At 45.9% G+C, this 25,598-nt stretch overlaps 1 protein-coding gene across 1 annotated transcript; it reads left to right on the top strand.

Annotated features, from left to right (window-relative positions):
- The first annotated feature begins 8,720 nt into the window (after nt 1-8,720).
- LOC119291420 (cell division control protein 48 homolog E-like) lies at nt 8,721-13,183 on the top strand. Its single transcript, XM_037570178.1, has 9 exons — nt 8,721-8,881; nt 8,964-9,126; nt 9,932-10,160; nt 10,575-11,341; nt 11,423-11,644; nt 11,735-11,806; nt 11,902-12,183; nt 12,267-12,626; nt 12,721-13,183. Exons 1-9 carry the CDS (start codon nt 8,826-8,828, stop codon nt 13,021-13,023), a joined length of 2,454 nt encoding a protein of 817 aa, XP_037426075.1. The 5' UTR covers nt 8,721-8,825; the 3' UTR covers nt 13,024-13,183.
- Nucleotides 13,184-25,598: the final 12,415 nt, after the last annotated feature.

The following is a 25,598-nucleotide window of genomic DNA, read 5'->3' as shown; positions in this document are numbered from 1 at the left end:
GCATTCACGTTAAATGGGGCACCATCAAAATCCATTAAGACGACGCCTTATGAACTATGGTTTGGCAAGAAACCAAAGTTGTCGTTTCTTAAAGTTTGGGGCTGCGATGCTTATGTGAAAAAACTTCAACCTGATAAGCTCGAACCCAAATCGGAGAAATGTGTCTTCATAGGATACCCAAAGGAGACTGTTGGGTACACCTTATATCACAGATCCGAAGGCAAGACATTCGTGCTAAGAATGGATCCTTTCTAGAGAAGGAGTTTCTCTCGAAAGAAGTGAGTGGGAGGAAAGTAGAACTTGATGAGGTAACTGTACCTGCTCCCTTATTGGAAAATAGTTCATCACAGAAACCGGTTCATGTGACAACTATACCAATTAGTGAGGAAGCTAATGATATTGATCATGAAACTTTAGATCAAGTTACTACCGAACCTCGTAGGTCAACCAGAGTAAGACCCGCACCAGAGTGGTACGGCAATCCTATACTGGAAGTCATGTTACTTGACCATGGCGAGCCTACGAACTATGAGGAAGCGATGATGAGCCCAGATTCCGCAAAATGGCTTGAGGCCATGAAATCTGAGATGGGATCCATGTATGAGAACAAAGTGTGGACTTTGGTTGACTTGCCCGATGATCGGCAGGCCATTGAGAATAAATGGATCTTCAAGGAGAAGACTGACGCTGATGGTAATGTTACTATCAATAAAGCTCGACTTGTTGCGAAAGGTTTTCGACAAGTTCAAGGGGTTGACTATGATGAGACTTTCTCACCCGTAGCGATGCTTAAGTCTGTCCAAATCATGTTAGCAATTGCCGCATTTTATGATTATGAAATTTTGCAAATGGATGTAAAAACTACATTCCTGAATGGATTTCTGGAAGAAGAGTTGTATATGATGCAACCAGAAGGTTTTTTCGATCCAAAGGATGCTAACAAAGTGTGCAAGCTCCAGCGATCCATTTATGGACTAGTGCAAGCCTCTCGGAGTTGGAATAAACGCTTTGATAGTGTAATCAAAGCACATGGTTTTATACAGACTTTTGGAGAAGCCTGTATTTACAAGAAAGTGAGTGGGAGCTCTGTAGCATTTCTAATATTATATGTAGACGACATATTATTGATTGGAAATGATATAGAATTTCTGGATAGCATAAAAGGATACTTGAATAAAAGTTTTTCAATGAAAGACCTCGGCGAAGCTGCTTACATATTGGGCATCAAGATCTATAGAGATAGATCAAGACGCTTGATTGGACTTTCACAGAGTACATACCTTGATAAAGTTTTGAAAAAGTTCAAAATGGATCAAGCAAAGAAAGGCTTCTTGCGTGTAATACAAGGTGTTAAGTTGAGTCAGACTCAATGCCCGACCACAGCAGAAGATAGAGAGAAAATGAAAGATGTTCCCTATGCTTCAGCCATAGGCTCTATCATGTATGCAATGCTGTGTACCAGACCTGATGTATGCTTAGCAATAAGTTTGGTAGGAAGGTACCAAAGTAATCCAGGAGTGGATCACTGGACAGCGGTCAAGAATATCCTGAAATACCTGAAAAGGACTAAGGATATGTTTCTCGCTTATGGAGGTGACAAAGAGCTAGTCGTAAATGGTTACGTTGATGGAAGCTTTGACACTGATCCGGACGATTCTAAATCACAAACCGGATATGTGTTTATATTGAACGGTGGAGCTGTCAGTTGGTGCAGTTCTAAACAAAGCGTCGTGGCGGGATCTACATGTGAAGCGGAGTACATAACTGCTTCAGAAGCAGCAAATGAAGGAGTCTGGATGAAGGAGTTCATATCCGATCTAGGTGTCATACCTAGTGCATCGGGTCCAATGAAAATCTTCTGTGACAATACTGGTGCAATTGCCTTGGCAAAGGAATCCAGATATCACAAGAAGACCAAACACATCAAGAGACGCTTCAATTCCATCCGAGACCAAGTCCAGGTGGGAGACATAGAGGTTTGCAAGATACATACGGATCTGAATGTTGCAGACCCGTTGACTAAGCCTCTTCCACGAGCAAAACATGATCAACACCAAGGCTCCATGGGTGTTAGAATCATTACTGTGTAATCTAGATTATTGACTCTAGTGCAAGTGGGAGACTGATGGAAATATGCCCTAGAGGCAATAAATAAAGTTATTATTTATTTCCTTACATCATGATAAATGTTTATTATTCATGCTAGAATTGTATTAACTGGAAACACAATACATGTGTGAATACATAGACAAACTAAGTGTCACTAGTATGCCTCTACTTGACTAGCTCGTTTATCAAAGATGGTTATGTTTCCTAGCCATGGAAAAAAGAGTTGTCATTTGATTAACGGGATCACATCATTAAGAGAATGATGTGATTGACTTGACCCATTCCATTAGCTTAGCACTTGATCGTTTAGTATGTTGCTACTGCTTTCTTCATGACTTATACATGTTCCTGTGACTATGAGATTATGCAACTCCCGTTTATCGGAGGAACACTTTGTGTGACACCAAACGTCACAACGTAACTGGGTGATTATAAAGGTGCTCTAGAGGTGTCTCCGAAGATACTTGTTGGATTGGCGTATTTCGAGATTAGGATTTGTCACTCCGATTGTCGGAGAGGTATCTCTGGGCCCTCTCGGTAATACACATCACTATAAGCCTTGCAAGCAATGTGACTAATGAGTTAGTTGCAAGATGATGTATTACATAACGAGTAAAGAGACTTGCCGGTAACTAGATTGAACTAGGTATTGAGATATCGACGATCGAATCTCGGGCAAGTAACATACCGATGACAAAGGGAACAACGTATGTTGTTATGCGGTTTGACCGATAAAGATCTTCGTAGAATATGTGGGAGCCAACATGAGCATCCAGGTTCCGCTATTGTTTATTTACCAGAAACGTGTTTCGGTCATGTCTACATTGTTCTCGAACCCATAGGGTCCGCACGCTTAAAGTTAGATGACAGTTATATTATGAGTTTATATGTTTTGATGTACCGAAGGTAGTTCGGAGTCCCGGATGTAATCACGTACATAAGGAGGAGTCTCGAAATGGTCGAGACATGAAGATTGGTATATTGGACGACTATATTCGGACACCGGAATAAGTTTCGGAGGTTATCGGATATATACCGGAGTGCCGAGGGGTTACCGGAACCCCCCGGGGGGTTAATGGGCCACTTGGGCCCAAAGTGGAGAAGAGGAGGGGCGGCCAGGGCAGGCCGTGTGCCCCCTCCCCCTCTAGTCCGAATTGGACAAGGAGGGGGGGCGCCCCCCCTTTCCTTCTTCCCATCTCTCCCTTCCTTCCCCCTCTCCTACTTGGACAAGGAAAGGAGGGAGTCCTACTCCCAGTGGGAGTAGTACTCCCCTTGGTGCGCCCTCCTCCTGGTCGGCCGCCCCCTCCCCCTTGAACCTTTATATACGGGGGCAGGGGGCACCTCTAGACACACCAATTGATAATTGATCTCTTAGTTGTGTGCGGTGCCCCCCTCCACCATAATCCACCTCGATAATATCGTAGCGGTGCTTAGGCGAAGCCCTGCATCGGTAGAACATCATCATTGTCACCACGCCGTCGTGTTGACGGAACTCTCCGTCGACACTCGGCTGGATCGGAGTTCGAGGGACGTCATCGAGCTGAACGTGTGCAAGAACTCAGAGGTGTTGTGCATTTGGTGCTTGATCGGTCGGGCTGTGAAGACGTACGACTACATCAACTGCGTTGTGCTAACGCTTCCGCTTTTGGTCTACGAGGGTACGTGGATACACTCTCCCCTCTTGTTGCTATGCATCACCATGATCTTGCGTGTGCGTAGGAATTTTTTTGAAATTACTACATTCCCTAAAATGTAGCACTCCTCTGACCAAATCATCCGCCTCAAGCTTCTTGATCTCTTCTGCAATAAACTGCTGCCTCTCCAAGGCCTGCTTCCGGACTTTCTGTTTTAACAGGTCTGGCATGTGGGCAGACAACAAGGTGGTGCTCGATTACCTCACTGGGAACACCGGGGATATCAGGTGGTTGCCATGCAAACACATTGATATTCGCCCGCAGGAAGGCAATGAGCGCGCTTTCCTATTTGTCATGGAGGGTGGCGCAGATAGTGAAAGTACCATCAACGCCAGCCAGCCCTGTCGGGACCTTTTTCACTTGTGGAGCAGCAAATTTGGATCTCTTGTTGTGGGAGCACTCCGACACGTCGTCAACCGGGTGTCGTGCACTTGGTGGGGGGGGCACGCTTCCCGAACTCTTTGTCGAAGGTCCTACAATCCTTCTTCTTTCCTTTGCTTTCCTTGGCGAGAACTCCTGTCATCGCTGCCTCTGCCGCGACCGCGTCCTGGTACATCTTGTCCACACAAATAATGTCATCTTTCTCATCTGATGGGATGGTGAGAACTCCTAGAGGCCCAGGCATCTTCAGGGTGTTGTAGCATAGTTGGATGCCGCCATGAATTTAGCCAGAGCCGGGTGTCCAAGAATCCCATTATACGGCAGGGGGAGATCAACCACATCAAACACAATCTTCTCAGTTTGGTAGTTCAGTTCTCCCCCAAATGTTTCCGGCAACGTGATCTTTCCCTTAGGACGACTCTTGCTGGGATTAATTCCTTGAAACGTGCCGGTAACCTCTAGTTCTTCCTCTGCTATCTGAAGCTTGTTGATAACTGCTAGGGAAATCAGATTCAGTCCGGCCCCACCATCCACCAACATCTCCGTGACCTTGAGGTTGCGAATTGTTGGAGAAACCAACAATGGCAGGCACCCTACCGAAGTGGTACGGCTAGGATGATCCTCTTTGTCAAAGATGATGGGTGTACGGGACCATTTGAGCGGCTTCCGGGCCTCTGGCGCTGGTTCCATGGCATGGACTTCTCGTGCCCACTGCTTGAGCTAGCGGTGAGAGGTGTGCAGAGATGCACCGTCAATGCACAGGGCGTCAGTGGCCTTCTGAAACTCTTGCTCATTGGTTTCCTCTTTACCCCCTCTATCACTCTCGTCATCACAGGCTTCTTTCTCCTGGCCCTGGCGGGTTTTCCTTTACTCCGAAAGGGTTTGCCGGGGCGATTTGCTTCACCACCTCGGCCCTTACCGCCAGCGACATTCTGACCCTTTTCCTTATCACGCTTCTCGTACTCTGCTCTCTGTCTCTTGACTAACTGCTCAACCTGATAGCATTCTTGGAGGTCGTGGCCCTTGGTCCGATGAATCTTGCAGTATGGCCCATCGCCCTTCCTGGCCTTCTCGGCAGCCGTAGCTTCCTGGCAATCAGCGCACACTGTAGTCTCCTTGTCGGGGACCTCAGCCTTGGCGATCTTGCCGGTACTAGGGGTGCCTGATCCTTCAACAGTCAACACTGCCTTATCCCTTTGCTTCTTACCGCGTTTCTTGCTCTTCTTCTGACTGGTCGATTCATCATCGTCTTCTGAATCAACATTGATGCAATCTTCCTCTCCGAGCAACTTCCTCCCCTCCTCCATCCGGGCACACTTATCCACTAGGGTGTACAACTCCTTCACAGTCTTGGGCAACCACACATTCATCTTGGAATGGATCCGACGTTTCGCACATTGGACTGGAAGGCAGCTATCATAGCTGCCGGATGGATATTTGGAATATTTCTATGAACTTTGCTGAATCTCCGTAAATACTTACGAAGGGTTTCTCCTTCCTTCTGTTGGAGAAGTTCCAGATCGCTGGGTCGGCCCAGCTCCTGGTGGCCACCGGTGAAGGCACCGATGAACTCATGGCACAGGTCTGCCCACGAAGAAATAGAGTTCTCCAGCAGGTGCATCAGCCAAGAACTCACATTAGACTTGAGGGCCAAAGGGAAGTAGTTGACGAACACCTTCTCATCTCTCCCCCCCGACAACTTGAACAACGATGGTGTAGATGCTCAGGAACTCTGTCGGGTTCAGCCTCCCGTCGTACTTCTCAGGTATCTCTGGCTTGAACGTGCGAATGGACGACAAACGGACTTGCCGCAGCTCACGGTGAAGGCAGGGCAGCCAACCTTGAAGGGTAGGGGCCCACCAACACCGAGCGCGGGCTCGTCAACGTCGGGGCCACCGTGCCCATCGGCTCGGAGGAGGTCGCCGTGGCGCTGGTCGACGACGCACATGTCTCCTCTCCGCCTATCTTTCGAGGTTCGTCGTTGGCCTGGGCATGCTCGAGGGTCAGAGGAGGCCATCGAGACGTCGTTGGGGTCTTGATTTGGTCGCGCTCGTGCTGTCTGCCATCGCGGGGACTGCACCATGGGGATGGCTCCCTCCGTACGGGCAACAACATGAGCCATCGCCGTTGCTTGGGGAGGCCGTGGTGGGGCCAGCTCGCCGTGATCCTTCGGCTTCGACGAAACTGAGCAGACTTTGGATGGTGGCACGTCACTCGTTCATCTGCTCGCTGCAGGCGAAAACCTCAGTAGCAGCTGAGCCCACGCCATGGCCTCTGAGGCTCTGCTTGGCATAGATGATGATGAAGTCGATCGCGCCGTCGCTTAGCTCAGGACGGAGCCAGCGGCTGTAGCACTGCGCCCCCGCTGTTGCGGTGCAACCACCTGGATGGCAGGGTGGTGAGGCGGAGGCGCTCGAGGGCCAGTGGCTTCGTTGGGCGCAGCGGGTTGGTCGACTCGTCTGGGGGAAAGTGCACACGTAGCGGTTGCGCTTGTGACAGGGGCGGCCGGAGGGCGGCGGTTTGCCCAGACCGAGTGCCATCACCGGGACTGTGCTAGTCGGCGAGCGGAGCATGGACGTCGAGGTGTTGCTGATGCTGCTCTCCTCCGGTCCTGCTCCTGCGTCGGCCGCGGGGGAAGGGGTGGCGGTGGCGCCCGCTCCGACCACATCCCCACCAGCGTTCGCGTCCTCGCGCGTCTCCGTGCCCCCCGCAGCGTCGGAGGCCGCGGGCGGCGGAGCCTTCGAGGTGGATGGGTGAACCGAAGAAGCTGGTTTCTTCTTGGGCGCCATGGTTGACGGCGCCGTCGAAGATGCAAATGGAGATGAAGGTGACGTGCTGCTCACGTCTTCAGGTTCGCACAAGCGAGCCCCCTACCTGGCGCGCCAAAGATGTCGCGGGAAACCACAACCACCTATGGGGCCAGGGCGGCCCCTTGCTGGTTCGACAGGGGGACGTCGGGTTGCACAAAGAGCAGACCAACGTGGGGCTGCGCGGCAGAGATCACACGGGCAGTTTTACCCAGGTTCGGGCCGCCGTGAGGCGTAAAAACCTACTCTTGCTTTGGTGGATTGATGGTGAAAATGTGGTGGCGGGGCGTAGTACACTTGCCCGACAAGAGTTGCCTCGGGGCGGCAACGACTACACGCGTACGGGGGTGCGAGTTATCCAACTTTCCAACCCATCGAACCGTTGCCATGAGCCTCCTCTTATAGGTTAAGGGGTCACCACAGTGGCAAATTAGTCATTAGACACTGATAAGATAGCAAATAGTGTTATCATACCTAACTCTGCAAGCTGACAATGCATATTTAATGCACTGCTTAACGTCACGTCGTTGGTTGCCCAACAAGGCTTACCAGGCTATCTTGCCAGCTCCATGCCTGCTCGTTTGACACGTCATAGGACGGGTGTCATTTGTGGGTTCTCTTGGTAGAAAGTGGCTGCCATGTGGCGAATGGCTGACACCTAACCACTCCGCGACTTGACACCGCATTGATCGACGACGTGAGTTGTGGTGGAGTGGTCGGGAAGGTGATCTGGCCTCCGCAAGTCCCGCCAGGCCCTGCCGGGACGCCTTGGTCGTCTTCTTCTGGGGGTGGCCTCGCCCCTTGCCGTGCTCGCCTGCCCGGCAATGGAGGCCTCTCTCTTGATGATGTCTTGTTTCTCTGGCTTGGCCTTGGCCCCTCTGATATGCTTGTTGGTTCTTCGAATCTTTTGGTTTCTTGTACTCCGTCTTGGACTGGTACTTCAATCTTGATCTTGTGTCTGTGCACAGTCAGCACAACAGACCCGGTCTGTTGCACCGACAAAAAAAAACATGTACTCTATATATACGTCCACAAGGCTCAGCAACAATCAACGATTCCACCAATCCCGCTCTAATCCTCTCACATTTAGGTACATTGAAGATGGTGGAATGGTGTGAATGTGTTTGTTTTTCCGACTTGATCATGAAGAGCTGAGAAAACCCATGAAGGGAGCTTTAGCATAAACTATGTCCATCTTTAAAAAAATAGTATGGCTGTTTAATCTCCAAAAACTAGTGGAGTACCACGTGACAGGCGCGGTGAGCCATCTTCAAATCATTTTGAAAAAAGAACACTAAATATGAGCGGTGTGTGTAAACAACATACTCCATATTGAAAAGAGAATGATTCGATTCCATGAACAACCTCCCTCCTTCTTGGTAGAAGGTATATTTGCTACTGAATCGAGATACCAAACCCGTCGACAACATACGAGATCATCTTCCATCCCGAGCCATACACACACCTTTTTTTCCTTTTCTTTTTTAATTTGAGGATTTATTAAGGTCAAGCCATAGACACACACCTACCCACCTTCTAGAGTCTTCCAGGTGGCCCGACCCGGAGCCCTTGTAGAATCCGCCCGGTGGGCCGCGGCCATCCCGGGCCCGCGCGTCATGGAGGCCGTGTACAACTCCCGCACCGAGCCCGGGCCGCGGAGGGGAAATCCCAAACCCCTCTCGCAAGAAAGAGTCTTTATAGCTAAACTAATCCCCTCTGGCCCTGCCTCTTCCTCCTCATCACTTGGCCTGCTGCCCACCCAGCGACCCGGAGAGAGACGCACGCAGGCGCCGAAACCTAGCGACGCCGCCGACGACCCCCGGATCCGCCCGCCATGGCGACCCCCAACCCGCCGCCCCAGCAGGACGAGCCCTCCTCCTCCGCCGATCCGTAAGTTCCCGCCCCGATCTGCCTCCGCAGGTCCTCCGATCTGGCCTTCCTTTTGTTGATTTGTGTGTGGATTTGGTCGCAGCAAGGCGAAGAAGGACTACTCGACGGCGATCCTGGAGCGGAAGAAGTCCCCCAACCGCCTCGTGGTCGACGAGGCCACCAATGACGACAACTCCGTCGTCGCCCTCCACCCCGACACCATGGAGAGGCTCCAGCTCTTCCGCGGCGACACCGTCCTCCTCAAGGTACGCGCTGTTCCTGCGCGATTCATCTGTTTATTAGGTTGAAATCTGAGTGCTGAGTTGGTTAATTTTGGTCCCGATCTAGGGATTTTGGTTTCGTCGCGAGTGATTTGGTGAGCTCATGGTACCGGCTAGTAGCTTAGAGTGCAAATCTGTAGGAAAAACCTAAGCTTTTGTCGTTCTAATCTGTCCTGTAAGCTCTGGTTGGTGGCAATTTAGTCTTGGGCCACGTATATTTAGGATCTGGTTGCTAGGTTGTTGTGTTGCAAAGGTGATTAATTCTGAGCTTGGTCTCTAGATTCAACAGAGTTCTGGGTTACATACATATTTGTTGTGGGGATATAAGGGTCGGGGCACCACAGTGCATATCTTCTCTCCTGGTTAGCCTAGTAACCAATCTAATGAAAAATTTATCTTGTTACGCCACACTGCTTATTGATGTTTGGATAACTGCATATCAGTATGCCTTACGGGACAGCTTTGGCTGACTGATGCAATTCGATTTGTTAACCTAGGCCCATGGGAGTTAATAACTGCGGGCACTTGGGAGTTTAAAACCTTATCTTTCTCATGTACCTAACAATACCAAAATACAATGTAATTGACCTTTCTCCTGTTTGGAAAATATAGTACTTGAATTGTGTTGCTACCGCCGATACTTAGTATGCTTTTTTTTTGTATTGATGTTCCGTATTGACTTATTTGCTGAATTATGTATCCTTTATCTGTGTTGGCACTATATTATTAATTTTCTTGAAGTATGCAACCTTAAATTCATGTCTGCTGAAATCTTGTGTATATGTTGCAGGGTAAAAAGAGGAAGGACACCATCTGCATTGTTCTTGCTGATGACACATGTGAGGAGCCGAAGGTCAGAATGAACAAAACCGTCAGGAAGAACTTGAGAGTGAGACTTGGTGATGTGGTGTCTGTTCACCAATGCCCTGATGTGAAATACGGGAAGCGGGTTCACATACTTCCTATTGATGACACAGTTGAAGGGATTACAGGAAACTTGTTTGACGCCTTCTTGAAACGTGAGGCCTATCACTTTTATTTTCTATCGTAAAGCTGTTTGACAGAAATTTCTGCTCTTTCTGTAATGACCCAAGTCAGTTAAACTCCTGTTTTTTTTTTGCCTAGCATTGTCATACCCTAGCTATTTAAGTGAAACTGTTTACAACTTTGTTTTTGAGTGGAGTGATAATTTTGATGGACACTCACATACCTTCCTCAGTTTTTTAGACTATAATAACTGCTAATTTCCCAAGTCTATCCACTGAACTATTATCACAATTCGCTGTACATTATGCCACACTTGCTAAACCTGTACAAGAATCCTTGGTATGCCTTTGTTTTGTTGGGATGATCTACTGTCTACAATCTGCTTTCTTTACTTAGTTGCATCCAAGAACCTTTCACTAATATTGTCTTCGTCTTGTGCTTTTCAGCATACTTCCTTGAAGCTTACCGTCCTTTGAGAAAGGGAGACCTTTTCCTTGTGAGGGGTGGCATGAGAAGTGTGGAGTTCAAAGTTATAGAGACTGACCCGGCAGAGTATTGCATTGTGGCACCAGACACTGAGATCTTCTGCGATGGTGAGCCTGTTAAGAGGGAGGATGAGGAGAGGCTTGACGATGTTGGCTACGATGATGTTGGTGGAGTCAGGAAGCAAATGGCCCAGATCAGAGAACTGGTTGAACTCCCACTGCGTCACCCTCAACTTTTTAAGTCTATCGGCGTGAAGCCTCCAAAGGGCATATTGCTGTTTGGACCACCTGGCTCTGGCAAAACCCTTATTGCGAGGGCTGTTGCCAATGAGACGGGTGCATTCTTCTTTCTGATCAATGGCCCAGAAATTATGTCCAAGTTAGCAGGAGAAAGTGAGAGCAATCTCAGGAAGGCATTTGAAGAAGCAGAGAAGAATGCACCATCAATCATCTTCATTGATGAGATTGATTCAATAGCCCCAAAGAGAGAGAAGACCAATGGAGAAGTTGAAAGGCGTATTGTGTCTCAGCTGTTGACCCTTATGGATGGGCTTAAGTCCCGTGCGCATGTTATTGTTATGGGTGCTACAAACCGCCCAAACAGTATTGATCCTGCTCTCAGAAGATTTGGTAGGTTTGATCGTGAGATTGACATTGGAGTCCCTGATGAAGTTGGCCGCCTTGAAGTTCTCAGGATTCACACCAAAAACATGAAGTTAGCTGAAGATGTGAGTGATCTTAGTTCTTCATCTTTTAACTTTCTCGTTTGATTGAACCTGTTCGTCATTGTGCTTTCTAATGTATTGCAGGTTGAGCTGGAACACATTTCACGAGACACCCATGGGTATGTTGGTGCTGATCTTGCTGCTCTTTGTACTGAGGCTGCTCTTCAGTGCATTCGCGAGAAGATGGATATTATAGATCTTGAGGATGAGACCATAGATGCTGAGATACTGAATTCTATGGCTGTGACAAACGACCATTTCAAGACTGCACTAACGACAAGCAACCCATCTGCTCTCCGTGAAACTGTAAGTACTTGACACTATGTCCCATGTCCATTTTATATTGTTTGAACATGTTTTGAAGGTCTTACCTTCTATTTATCTTTTGTAAATCAGGTTGTTGAAGTTCCCAATGTCTCTTGGGAAGATATTGGTGGTCTGGAGAATGTCAAGCGGGAGTTGCAGGAGGTATATTACTGCTCTTTAGTTTATCAAAAATATTCTTAACTTTGCTGTGTTCTAGCTGTAACTTGTGTGTAACATATTATATGAAATTGTTGCAGACTGTCCAATACCCTGTGGAGCATCCAGAGAAATTCGAGAAGTTTGGCATGTCTCCTTCCAAAGGTGTTCTTTTCTATGGCCCTCCTGGCTGTGGTAAAACCTTGTTGGCCAAGGCAATTGCAAATGAGTGCCAGGCGAACTTCATCAGTATCAAGGGACCTGAGCTGCTTACCATGTGGTTTGGTGAGAGTGAGGCTAATGTGCGTGAGATCTTTGACAAGGCTAGGGGGTCAGCACCATGTGTCCTCTTCTTTGATGAGCTTGACTCCATTGCTACCCAGGTCAGCCTCTCTCCCCCTCCCTGTTACTATGTTTCACTGTTGTATTTCTTAATGGCTGATAACTCTTAACCATGATATTACAGAGAGGAAGCAGTGTTGGGGATGCTGGAGGTGCAGCTGATAGAGTGCTGAACCAGCTGCTGACTGAGATGGATGGCATGAACGCCAAGAAAACTGTCTTCATCATTGGTGCTACCAACAGGCCGGACATCATAGACCCTGCCTTGCTTAGGCCAGGGCGTCTTGATCAGCTTATCTACATCCCTCTTCCTGATGTCGAGTCGAGGCACCAGATCTTCAAAGCCTGCCTCAGGAAGTCTCCTTTGGCCAAGGATATTGATCTGAGTGCTCTTGCCAAGTACACCCAAGGGTTCAGCGGTGCTGATATCACGGAAATTTGCCAGCGTGCTTGCAAATACGCCATCAGGGAGAACATTGAGAAGGTACCAGCAATTTTTTGTGAATTGACCTGCGGTATTTAGTTTTCTGCCAGCTCTGTTTTTATACTTGGTTGTCTAATGAAACTCATCCTTCCAGGACATTGAGAGGGAGAGGCGGAGGAAGGACAACCCTGAAGCCATGGAGGAGGATGAGGTGGACGAGGTCGCTGAGATCAGGGCTGCTCACTTTGAGGAGTCGATGAAGTATGCACGCAGGAGTGTGAGCGATGCCGACATCCGCAAGTACCAGGCCTTTGCGCAGACTCTGCAGCAGTCTCGTGGTTTTGGCAGCGAGTTCCGGTTCCCTGATCAACCGGCCGCAGGCGCCGCCTCTGCTGCTGCCGCCGACCCTTTTGCATCCGCTGCCGCAGCAGCTGAAGATGACGACTTATATAGCTAAATTCTCGTTGTTGTGCCATTGACTTACCCGTGATTTCCTTCGTATACTGTTATGTTTTGCTCTGGTACGCAAGACACGGTCAAACTATGTACTTAAAATTATTATTGGGATGCACTGATATTCGTTACCTGCCAGTTATTTGCAGCTGTATCTTTTCATCTCTCGTGCTTTGCATTTGCTCTTCTGACTTCTCAAACTTGGATCACATTGGCCTGTATTCACCTTTAATGTTAACCAGCCTTGTGTAGAGCAGTTTGGTGGCTCACATCCTTTAGAAAATCTATTGCAAATTTAGGCACCGGCTTGGAAATTTTTGGTCGAGAGGTCAGGTCGGCAGTTGGTCTCTCGCGTCCAGCGCGCGAGAGCCGGCGCATCAAATACATAGTGCGCGATGCCGTTTTCCTCGAACCAACTTTACCGTGGCAGCGTGGCTGATGGAGTGCTAGTTTCGGTCCCGCACGCGTAATAAAGCCGTTTTTTTCTAGCGCGCCTATTGGAGATGCTCACATCTTCGGTGAGAAGTTTAGCGCTCCTCTCCTCTTTCTTCGTCTTCAGCAGAAGCCGCGGTAGTGGTGGCCACCTCGGCGCGTGTGGAAGGCGTGGCAGCCACATCTGCGCGCATGTGAGCAAACACGCCCACCAGCCCGCCACGACGCTGGTGACGCTCTCTAGCTTCAACGACAAGCACGAGGCACGTCGCGCGTGGAGGCCGACACATGGGCGGAACCGTGCCTGCTTGCAAGCGAGACGTGTGTGGTGGCGAACGACGAAGAAGGTGCTTAGAGCAACTCTAGCAGACGGACCTATAAAGTCAGTTTACAGTTTGCTCATTTCCTTGGATACGGGCCGAAAACCTCCGCGACAGACAGAAACCTCAAACGAAACTGTACATTTTAAATTTAAGACTTCGCGGGACAAACGGAACAAGTTCATAGTACTTGATCACCATACATAGTTCATACATGCACTAAATTTTACACAATAGCTAGGGGGATAGGCGGCCACCGTACCCTGAGGCCAAAATTGGCTCATCGGAGCCATCTGGCAACAAAAGGGCACTTACCCCTATACTAGATTACTCTTCTTCTTCCTATGATAAAGCGGGGGCTGAAAGGGACTCTTTAAAGTACTTCAACGTTATTATTGGACTTTCGTGTCAATCCAACTGGAGGAGGGAAATCGGGAGAATAAAGAAGTCTTGCACGAGGGCGGCCTCTTTCCATGCCTTCAAATTCATTTGCCACACTTTCAGATCTCGGATATACAATGATGAGTGCCGCGGCGGACATCATCAGTAGTCATCGTCGGAGACGAGGTCGATGTAAATGTTGTCCCACGCCTTCTTTTTGCGGCAGCATGCGTCTTGGTTGTCGATGAACTCCTTCTCCTTCACGAGCCCATGCTTGACGAGGACGTCGTCGAGGTTCGCAAGCGACCACCGACATTGCTCCTTCTCTCGCGCGCTGCACGCCATGATTGCCCGCTCGAAGATTTCCGCCTCGGCCCGGGGGAGGAAATCCTCCGGCTCGATGACGCCACCGCCCCGCAGCACCGGCTCTGCCTCGAGCTCTCGCTTCACCACGAGGAGGGCCGGGAGATCCGCCGCCTCCCTTTTCACCGGCGTGAGGACCGACGTGCGATGACTCGCCCCCACCCCCCCGGGCGGAGGAGCCCGCGGCGGAGTAGATCAGCCCGTGCCGGCGGTCGTACTCCCCATCTCGCGGCGGAGGAGCGACTCTGGCGGCTGGAGGCCGTTGTTGGTGTACTTCCTCGCTGCACGCTTCCTTGCGTCGTCTGCTCGGACACAGCGCTGGCGCTCGGGGTTGTCCCTCCCGCTGGAGCTGTGGCCGGAGCTCCACATTCCGCCCCACATGGTGGCGTTCGGTGACGGGATTGGACTCACCGATGACAACAAATAAAAAGGGGATTGGGGAACCGCGGCGGCGGAGGGATATGATTTCGACCCGTATCAACATCGCGAACCCATAAACATACCGCGTCGGGAGGGGGGGGGGATTGCGGGCCACCATAAAATGTTTTACGGGCCGGACGAGTATACGGGCTCCATTCTGGAAAAATAAAATGGACCAAGTCCGTGTACTCGCCGGAATTTTGCAGGTCCACGCGTTTTGGGGGGTCCGCTAGAGTTGCTCTTAGGGCCGCCAAGGAACACGAGCTCACGTGGACGCTCCCCAAGAGCACAGACGAACTAGTGTTAGGTTTTGTCTGTTTGTTATACGCTCGGTATGTTCGCATGAACTCTGTTTGTTGTTGGTATTTGTTTGTGAACCATGTTTGATGAACTATCGCATGATCCCAGTGACCAAATTCTAGCATGAAGTAGTTCTTCGAATTAGTTCCACCTGATGAATTTGTAACCCGTAAAATCCTGCAAAACTGGTTTTACGGTTTGGGATTTTGGTGATCTCTTACTTATGATCACTAAGAGCATCTTCAATAGATGATGTAGATGCAAAATTAACTAACTTTTGCATTTCTGAGGCTCAAAAACACTTCTCCAGCAGATGATGTAGTTGAAAAAAAATTATATCTCCGCCTCCTAGAGATGTAAACTACAACACTTCATGGTGCAAATATACATCTCCAAAAACGACGGCCGCACGCCAACTGCCCAACCGCTTTCATTTTTCTTTCATTCGCCCGTGAGTCGCCCGTCCGCGGACAGCCGCTCGGGCCATGGTCGACTCCGACGACCCCGCTGCCTCCTCCGCCGCAGCCGCCCACCCCGCCAGGGCCTTCGTCGGCGCGAGCAACGTCCCTGAAAGGACATGCGGTGTCCCCATGTGTGGTTTTGGTAATTGATGACATTCTCTATGGACTAATGGTTGCATTGAGTTATATTTGAAGGATTTGTCCATAGGCATTTCTTGAAGTACATGGGTTGGTTTCAAGGAGTTTATGAGTTGACCAAGGTGCTATTGAGGAATTACCCAAAGATTGGTCATGTGAGTATTGAGCTTATTGCAAGCATATCTTGAAGAAGAAGATTGTGTGATCATTCATGTTTACCTTCAAGACATCATCCAAATGAAGAGAGTTGGAAAGAGTCAAGGTTGATCAAGACTAAGTACAGAGAGTGATTCAAGTTGATCATCACACAAAGCGTAGAAGATACACCGAGTGGGATCAAGTGATCTCACGGTTTGGTAAGATTGTCCATTACGCTTTGTGTACTAACCCATGGTCTTTGTGAGAGTTCTATGTGGGGTTAGGCTTGCTTACATGGGCTTGCGTCAAGAGGAAGATCACATACAACTCATGGAGGATGACATCAAATCAAGGTTGTGTTGTGCAAGTTCAAGTGGAGCATCATGAAGAAATCATGCTTGTAGCTTGCCGTCCATTATGGTACCAATGGACTTGTGAAGATGTGCCAAAGAGTGGATCACCCATAGTGAAGTATGGGGGAGCAATCAACTAGTCTTCATCGAGCGAAAGCAATCAAGAAAGATGGTCCAACTTGAGGGAGTCAAGATCGTCATCATCTAGCTCAAGTGGAATTCATGCAAGGCAAAGGTTTGCCCTTGATAGGTTTTATATTTTACCAGTCTCATGGTGATAGTTTGGAGACCGGGTTATAGGATCGATAGTCGTTCCATCAAGGGGGGCTCTCAAGTGAGTAGCTTGATCGTATCGTTCGTTGAGAGCTCAAACCATTCCATCCTTGAATCATATCTCTTGATTCTTATTTTTATTTTCTTTTGAGGTTTTAGAGCTTGTGGTTATCTTTGTGACAAGTTCTAGTACATCGAAAACAGATATCATATGCTTCTTTTGTCGCGTCTTCGGTGTTGGAGGTTTTACCGGTCTTTTTCGAGGAAGGGTTCTCACCATTTTCTCTTGGGCCTTTTCTAATTTCCTTCTTATTGTTAGTTCTATCAAGATTGTGTTAGCCCTTGTCGCTAGATTTCCAACAAACTTGGTTCGTTGAATTCAGAGTCCGTTTGCAGAAGTTGTGGCAGTTTTGGTGTTCTGAAAAGGCTGCAGCAGTACTACCGCGGACATGAGTGGATGTAATTTTTTACTACCGCTCCAGAGTGGTACTACCACGGCTACTACCGTGGTAGTACCGCTCCGGACCAAAAACTCATCACAAGTCTAGCGGTGATAGGCACGGATGTATTTTTTAGTACCGCTCGCAAGCAGTAGTACCGCTACCCTTTGAGGTAGTACCGCTACCCCTTGCGGTAGTACCGTGAGGTCGAGCAGTAGTACTGCTCTGTGCGGGCTGTGAGCATAACGGTTGGATTTTTCCCCACCTATAAAAGGGGGTCTTCTTCCCCATTGAACCTTATCTCTTCAGCTTGTGTTCTTCCCCCATTGTTGACCTTCTTCGAGCTTGCTAACTCTCAATCCCTCCAATGATTCTTGCTAGTTCTTGAGGGAAAAGAGAGAGGAGATCTAGATCCACGTTTCCACCAATAACTTTCTCCTCTAAGTGAGGGGAACCCCTTGGATCTAGATCTTGGAGTTCTTCGTGTTCTTCTTTCGTTCCTCCTCTCATTTTCCTCCCTAGCATTAGTTGCTTTGGTGGGATTTGGGAGAGAAGGACTTGGGCACTCCATGTGCCCTTGCCATTGCATTTGTGCATCGGTTTGAGTTCTCCACGGTGATACGTGGAAGTGAAGTTTGAGAAGCTTATTACTCTTGGGTGTTTGGGCACCCTAGAGCTTGTTCCTCTTGGGTGCCTTGGCGCCCTAGACGGTTGGTGTTGTTCGGAGCTCAATCATTCTGGTGCAAAGCTCCGGGCAAGCGTCGGGGTCTCCAATTAGGTTGTGGAGATCGCCCCGAGGAATTTGACGGGTACCGGTGACTGCCCCCCAAGGGTTGCCAAAGTGTACGGATCCGGTGAACGCCCCCAAGGGTTGCCATTTGTACGGGTTCGGTGACCGCCCTCAAGGGCCCCTTAGTGGAATCATGGCATCTTGCATTGTGCAAGGGCGTGAGGAGATTACAGTGGCCCTAGTGGCTTCTTGGGGAGCATTGTGCCTCCACACCGCTTCAAACGAAGATTAGCATCCGCAAGGGTGTGAACTTCAGGATACATCATCGTCTCCGTGTGCCTCGGTTATCTCTTACCCGAGCCCTTTACTTATGCACTTTACTTTGTGATAGCCATATTGTTCTTTGTCATATATCTTGCTATCACATAGTTGCTTATCTTGCTTAGCATAAGTTGTTGGTGCACATAGGTGAGCCTAGTTGTTGTAGGTTTTGTGCTTGACAAATTAACCGCTAGGTTTATTCTGCATTTGTTCAAGCCTAAACCGTAATTATTTTAAAGCCCCTATTCACCCTCCTCTAGGCGACATCCTCGATCTTTCAATTGGTATCAGAGCCTCGTCTATCTTTGTTAGGCTTAACTGCCTAGAGAGTAAAGATGTCAACTAGGGGATTAGGATTCTCTGACACTCTTAGTTTCGATGGCACAAATTTTGATGTTTGGGTAATTCGCATGCTTAATCTCTTTAGGGTCATGGACCCAAGTTTTGAGAGAATTGTAGATATGGGGTTTTCTCCTCCAAAGGATCCTCAAAGATTATCTTTAGAGGATGAGAAAAACTCTTATCTCAATGCTCAAGCTTCTAATGTGCTTTTTGATGCTTTGAGCAATGTAGTTATATTTCAACTCATGCCGTTCCGGGATGCTCATGAGTTGTGGACAAAGCTTCAAGATAAATATGGTGTGTCCAAGATTTGTGGGGATGATTGTTCTCCCTCCACCTCCGGCCGTGTTTCCTTCTCAACTTCCTCTACTTCACCTACATGTGGATTTCGACAAGGTAATGCTAGGGTGAGTAGTATTGGTCATTGCAATGATGATAGTGTGGTTGTTCTTGGTGATCCTTCATTATATCTTATTGCAATGGTCCTTCTTTGGACTTTAACACTTGGAGCACCTTACATGGTTCACATGCTTGTGTTTATAGTCCTTGCATATCATGTAGAAATTGCTTGCTCAAATCTCATGATGATATGCTTGCTATGTCTTGTTGCCATGATAAAAATGCTTGTATTTCCTCTAGTTGTTGTGCTAACAATGTAGAGGAAACCCAACACTCCATGGAACAAGATGTGGTCTTGAATGGTGCCTCAAGGGATCCTACATCATCATCTATTGCTTTTTGCCTTATGGCTAAGGCGTCAAAGGTATCTCCTACTTTGAACCCTATGCCTTGTTTCCTAGCATTGCAATACCGTTTACGCTCACTTTTATCACTTGTTACCTTGCTGTTTTTATAATTTCAGATTACAAATACCCATATCTACTATCCATATTGCACTTGTACCACCATCTCTTCGCCGAACTAGTGCACCTATACAATTTGCCATTGTATTGGGTGTGTTGGGGACACAAGAGACTCTTTGTTAGTTGGTTGCAGGATTGCTTTAGAGAGACCATCTTCATCTTACGCCTCCCACGGATTGATAAACCTTAGGTCCTCCACTTGAGGGAAATTTTCTACTATCCTACAAACCTCTGCACTTGGAGGCCCAACAACATCTACAAGAAGAAGGTTGCGTAGTAGACATCAAGCTCTTTTCTGGCGCCGTTGCCGGGGAGGTGAGTGCTTGAAGGTATATCTTTAGATCTTGCAATTGAATCTTTTTGTTCCTTGTTTTATCACTAGTTTAGTCTATAAAAGAAACTACAAGAAAAAATGGAATTGAGTTTGTCTCATACGCTTCATCTTTTTAATATGTTTCGTGAGTATGATGAAAAGGAAAATTGTGCTCAAGTGCTAGAGGAAGAAGTCTATAAAATATTTGGCACTAGATCTTTGTATGATGAGCATGATTGCAATGTTGTTAGTATGAATTCCTTGAATATTCGTGATGCTAATGATATGCAAAGCCACAAGCTTGGGGAAGCTATGTTTGCTGAAGATGGTATGTTTAGTCCCCCAAGTTTTGATGAGAATATTTATTATGATGAAAACATGCCTCCTATTTATGATGATTATATTGATGAAAGTGGGTTTGGAAGAGTGTCAACTTTAGGAAGTAATGATCCCACTATTTTGGAGGATGTTGAATATTATTGTGATAATTATGAAAGTGGATTTGGAGAGGTCATGACTTTATTTAGTGATGAATCCACTATTTCGCAAGAGGTCCCAATTGATTATGAGAACAAAGTTGCTACCTATGATGATTATTGTGATGGCTTGTATGCTATTAAGAATAATGATAACCATGAAACTTGCCATCATGATTTTAGTTTTCAATTGATTATGCCTCACATGATAATTATTTTGTTGAGTTTGCTCCCACTACTATTGATGATAATAAATTTGCTTATGTGGAGACTAGTAAAATTTCTATGCAAGTAGATCATGAAAAGAATGCTTTATGTGCTGGTTATATTGTTGAATTCATTCATGATGCTACTGAAAACTATTATGAGGGAGGAACTTATGCTTGTAGGAATTGCAATAATGTCAAGTCTCCTCTTTATGTGCTTAAAATTTTGAAGCTATGCTTGTTTTGCCTTCCTATACTAGTTGATTATTGTTTCCATAAGTTGTTTTCTCACAAAATCCCTATGCATAGGAAGTGGGTTAGGCTTAAATGTGCTAGTCATATGCTTCATGATGCTCCCGTTATGTTTCAATTCTTATCTTTTATGTGAGCATCATTGTCATCATCATGCCTAGCTAGAAAGGCATTAAAGAAAAGCGCTTGTTGGGAGACAACCCAATATTTATCCTTACTGTTTTTGTGTGTTCACATGATTATGCTACTGTATTAATCATGTTTTATAGCTTTTGTTTCAATAAAGTGCCAAGTAAGACCTTTAGGATAGCTTACGGTGATAGTTGTGTTGATCCTGCTGAAAATCAGAAACTTTTGCATCCAGTAAATTAGTTTTTATAATTCACAGAAACGTGATACTGATCTTATTATTTTTGCTATGGATTGGTACATAAATTTCTTAGGACTTTCTAATTTGGTAGGATTTTTGGAGTTCCAGAAGTATACGTTTGATACAGATTACTACAGACTGTTCTGTTTTTGACAGATTCTGTTTTCTATGTGTTGTTTGCTTATTTTGATGAATCTATGAGTAGTATCAGAGGGTATGAACCATAGATAAGTTGGAGTACAGTAGATATTACACCAATATGAATTTAGAATGAGTTCATTACAGTACCTAAGTGGTGGTTTTATTTTCTTATACTAACGGAGCTTACGAGTTTTTTGTCGAGTTTTGTGTTGTGAAGTTTTCAAATTTTGGGTAAAGATTCGATGGACTATGGAATAAGGAGTGGCAGGAGCCTAAGATTGGGGATGACCAAGGCACCCCAAGGTAATATTCAAGGACAACCAAGAGCCTAAGCTTCCGGGGCATCCCCTCTTTCATCTTCGTTCATCGGTAACTTTACTTGGAGCTATATTTTTATTCGCCACATGATATGTGTTTTGCTTGGAGCGTCATTTTATTTTGTTAGTATTTGCTTGATGTTATTTATAATAATGTTTTGCATCTTTATTTTCAATAAAAATTGTCAAGGATAGCCTTTACCATGCTTATTTTATAAGTATATATGTTGCTGTTTGAAAACAGAAAGTTTACCGCTGTTGCAAAAATTCCTTAGAAAAGTAGGAGAATGATATAATGTTGAAATTTTTTGCATAATGATCTCTGATAAATCTTCTACAGCATAGTATTTTTCTCATAATTTTGGGAGTTAGGGAAGTATTTATACTCTTGCATTTTTTACAGACTGTACTGTTTTGGCAGATTGCTGTTACGTTTGCATTGTTTGCATATGTTTGCTTGTTTAATGATTCTATTTGAGGATAGGAGTATTAAATATGCAGATACATTTAGTATGCAATGTGGAATAATAATTTTAGTGATTTGTTACAGTAGAAAATGATAAGGTTTTGCATTGGTTTATACTAACTTATCTCACGAGTTCTTGTTGAGTTTTATGTGGATGAAGTTTTTGAGAAATAGAGAAACCATGATATGAGAGGGATTAAGGAGACACAAAGTTCAAGCTTGGGGATGCCCAAAGCACCCCAATATACTATTTCAAGAAGTCTCAAGCATCTAAGCTTGGGGATGCCCCGCTAGGCATCCCACCTTTCTTCTTCAACAACTATCAGTTAGTATCGGTTGAACCTAAATTTTTGCTTCTTCACATGAGTTGTGCTATCCTTGCAATGTCATTTTGTTTTGTTTTGCTTGATGTTTGAATAAAATACCAAGATCTGAAATTCTTAAATGAGAGAGAGTCTTCACATAGTTACATAATTATTTCACTACTCATTGATCTTCACTTATATATTTTTGGAGTAGTTTGTCATTTACTCGTGTGCTTCACTTATATCCTGTGAGTAAATGGTTGAATGAGTTGAATGTCATAAATCTGAAATTATATATGTTTCATATGCTTACCCCGTTGGGAGTAATGACTTCACATCTAAGAAGTAGAGGTAGTAAATTTATTGAAGGTTAGCAAGCATTGTATTGGTCACTTGAACAATTCATGAAAGAATATTGAAGGAAGAGAAATTTCACATATAAATATGCTATATTAGACATCTTCTATGATTGTGAGCCCCATTAATTATTTTCAAACCAGAACAAATTAGTTGAAATTGGACAAGGAAGACAATGTAATGAGTTATGCTTGGGTATATTTGTATAGAAGTTATATTGTTATAGATCCTCCAACATGTGGTGCTTGCTTTTTAGAATCCTTTGCTAGCCAAAATATCTGTACTAAGCGGGAATACTGCTTGTGCATCCAAATCCCTTGAACCAAGTTTCTTCCATGAGTGTCCACCATACCGACCTATATGCGGTATTTACCTGCCGTTCCAAGTAAATTTGCATGTGCCAAACTCTAAACCTTCAAATAATAATATATTTTGTATGCCCGAATCGCTCATGTAGCGACTAGGGGCTGTCAGTATCTTCCATGCTAGGTGGGTTATTCTCAAGATGAGTGGACTCCGCTCATCATTCACGAGAAAAATGGCTGGTAACCGGGATGCCCAGTCCCATGATCAAAAAGATCAAAGCAAAACAAAATAATTAAAAGAAAACTCCCCCAAGACTGTTGTTGGTATGGGCGTTACCCTGTTGTTTCGGATGGCCATGGAGTGTGATTGTTGGTGGAGGGGGAGTAAAAGATTTACCATTCTGTTTGGGAACCGCCTATAATGTATGTAGTATGAAAGATATTGGGAACTCTTGGTTGTTACGTTGACAATGAGATCATACCTCTCAAAATTATTTATGTCTATTTCAAAATCGAGCTCTGGCACCTCTGCAAATCCCTGCTTCCCTCTGCGAAGGGCCTATCTTTTACTTTTATGCAAGAGTCAGTAGTATTCCTTCTCATTCCTACCTACTCTTTAGTTGGCAAGCATCGTGTGTTGGGGAAAGATCTAAGCATATATGGCCATGCAAATATATTTGATCATGAATTATTATTGTTGACAATTGTCTATATGATAAGTGAGTTGGGAGGCGAAACACTTAGCCCCTATCTTTCTTTGTGTTCGATGGATGCTATTTGTTCTAATAATATGCTTTGAGTGGTAGCAATCATGGAAGACTATATGATAGTTGAGTATCTGGAGTTTGCTAAATCAAAGCTCTGACATAGACCCTTCCTGAAAATAAGATGAATTGTAATTGTTTGATGACTGAGAATGAAGTTTGCTAGTTTTCAAGAAGGTTTATGGCCTATGCTTTAACATGTGAATAGCTTGTTATTTGATCTTGAGAAGTTTTATGAGATGAACTACTGTTATGACATATAATCATGCTAGAAAAGGTGTGTGAAATTATCATTGATCAAACTTGTGCACCCGCTAACATTCACACTTCATAAATTCTTTCTTTTATCATTTACCTACTCGAGGACGAGCAGGAATTAAGCTTGGGGATGCTAATACGTCTCCAACGTATCTATAATTTATGAAGCATTCATGCTATTTTATTATCTGTTTTGAATGTTTATGGGATTTATTATACACTTTTATATTATTTTTGGGACTAACCTATTAACCGGAGGCCCAGCCCATATTGCTGTTTTCTTGCCTATTTCAGTGTTTCAAAGAAAAGGAATATCAAACGGAGTCCAAACGGAATGAAACCTTCGGGAGCGTTATTTTTGGAACGGATGTGATCCAGGAGACTTGGAGTTGAAGTCAAGGAAGCTTCGAGGTGGCCACGAGGGTGGGGGCGCGCCCCCCTGTCTCATGGGCCCCTTGAGCGTCCCCTGACCGACTTCTTTCGCCTATATAAGTCCATATACCCTAAAACCTTCAAAGAGAACAATAGATCGGGAGTTCCGCCGCCGCAAGCCTCTATAGCCACCAAAAACCTCTCGAGAGCCCGTTCCGGTGATACGTCTCCAACGTATTTATAATTTTTGATTGTTCCATGCTATTATATTACCCCTTTTGGATGTTTATGGGCTTTATTTTACACATTTATATCATTTTTGGGACTAACCTACTAATCGGAGGCCCAACCCATATTGCTGTTTTTTGCCTATTTCAGTATTTCAAAGAAAAGGAATATCAAACGAAGTCCAAACGGAATGAAACCTTCGAAAGCGTGATTTTTGGAACGAATGTGATCCAGAGGACTTGGAGTGCAAGTCAAGAAGCAGCCAAGGCGGCCACGAGAGGGTAGGGCGCCCCCCTATAGGGCGCGCCCCCTATCTCGTGGGCCCCTCGGGTGGCCACCGACGTACTTCTTCCTCCTATATAATCCTATGTACCCCGAAAACATCCAGGGAGCACCTGAAACACAATCTCCACCGCCGTAACCTTCTGTATCCGTGAGACTCATCTTGGAGCCTTCGTCGGCGCTCTGCCGGAGGAGGAATCGACCACGGAGGGCTTCTACATCAACACCATAGCCCTTTCGATGAGTTGTGAGTAGTTTACCACAGACCTTCGGGTGCATAGTTATTAGCTAGATGGCTTCTTCTCTCTTTTTGGAACTCAATACAATGTTCTCCCCCTCTGTTGTGGAGATCTATTCGATGTAATCTCTTTTTGCGGTGTGTTTGTTGAGATCCGATGAATTGTGGGTTTATGATCAAGTTTATCTATGAGAAATATTTGAATCTCCTCTGAATTATTTTATGTATGATTGAGTTGTCTTTGCAAGTCTCTTCGAATTACCAATTTGGTTTGGCCTACTAGATTGATCTTTCTTGCCATGGGAGAAGTGCTTAGCTTTGGGTTCAATCTTGCGGTGTCCTTACCCAGTGACAGAAAGGGTTGCAAGGCACGTATTGTATTGTTGCCATCGAGGATAAAAAGATGGGGTTTATATCATATTGCATGAGTTTATCCCTCTACATCATGTCATCTTGCTTAATGCGTTACTCTGTTCTTTGTGAACTTAATACTCTAGATGCAGGCAGGAGTCGGTCGATGTGTGGAGTAATAGTAGTAGATGCAGGCAGGAGTCGGTCTACTTGTTGCGGATGTGATGCCTATATACATGATCATGCCTAGATAATCTCATAACTATTCGCTTTTCTATCAATTGCTCGACAGTAATTTGTTCA

This window comes from Triticum dicoccoides, chromosome 4B (assembly GCF_002162155.2).
Source record: "Triticum dicoccoides isolate Atlit2015 ecotype Zavitan chromosome 4B, WEW_v2.0, whole genome shotgun sequence".
Classification (NCBI taxonomy): domain Eukaryota; kingdom Viridiplantae; phylum Streptophyta; class Magnoliopsida; order Poales; family Poaceae; genus Triticum; species Triticum dicoccoides.
This window is presented reverse-complemented; position numbering and strand designations above follow the sequence as displayed.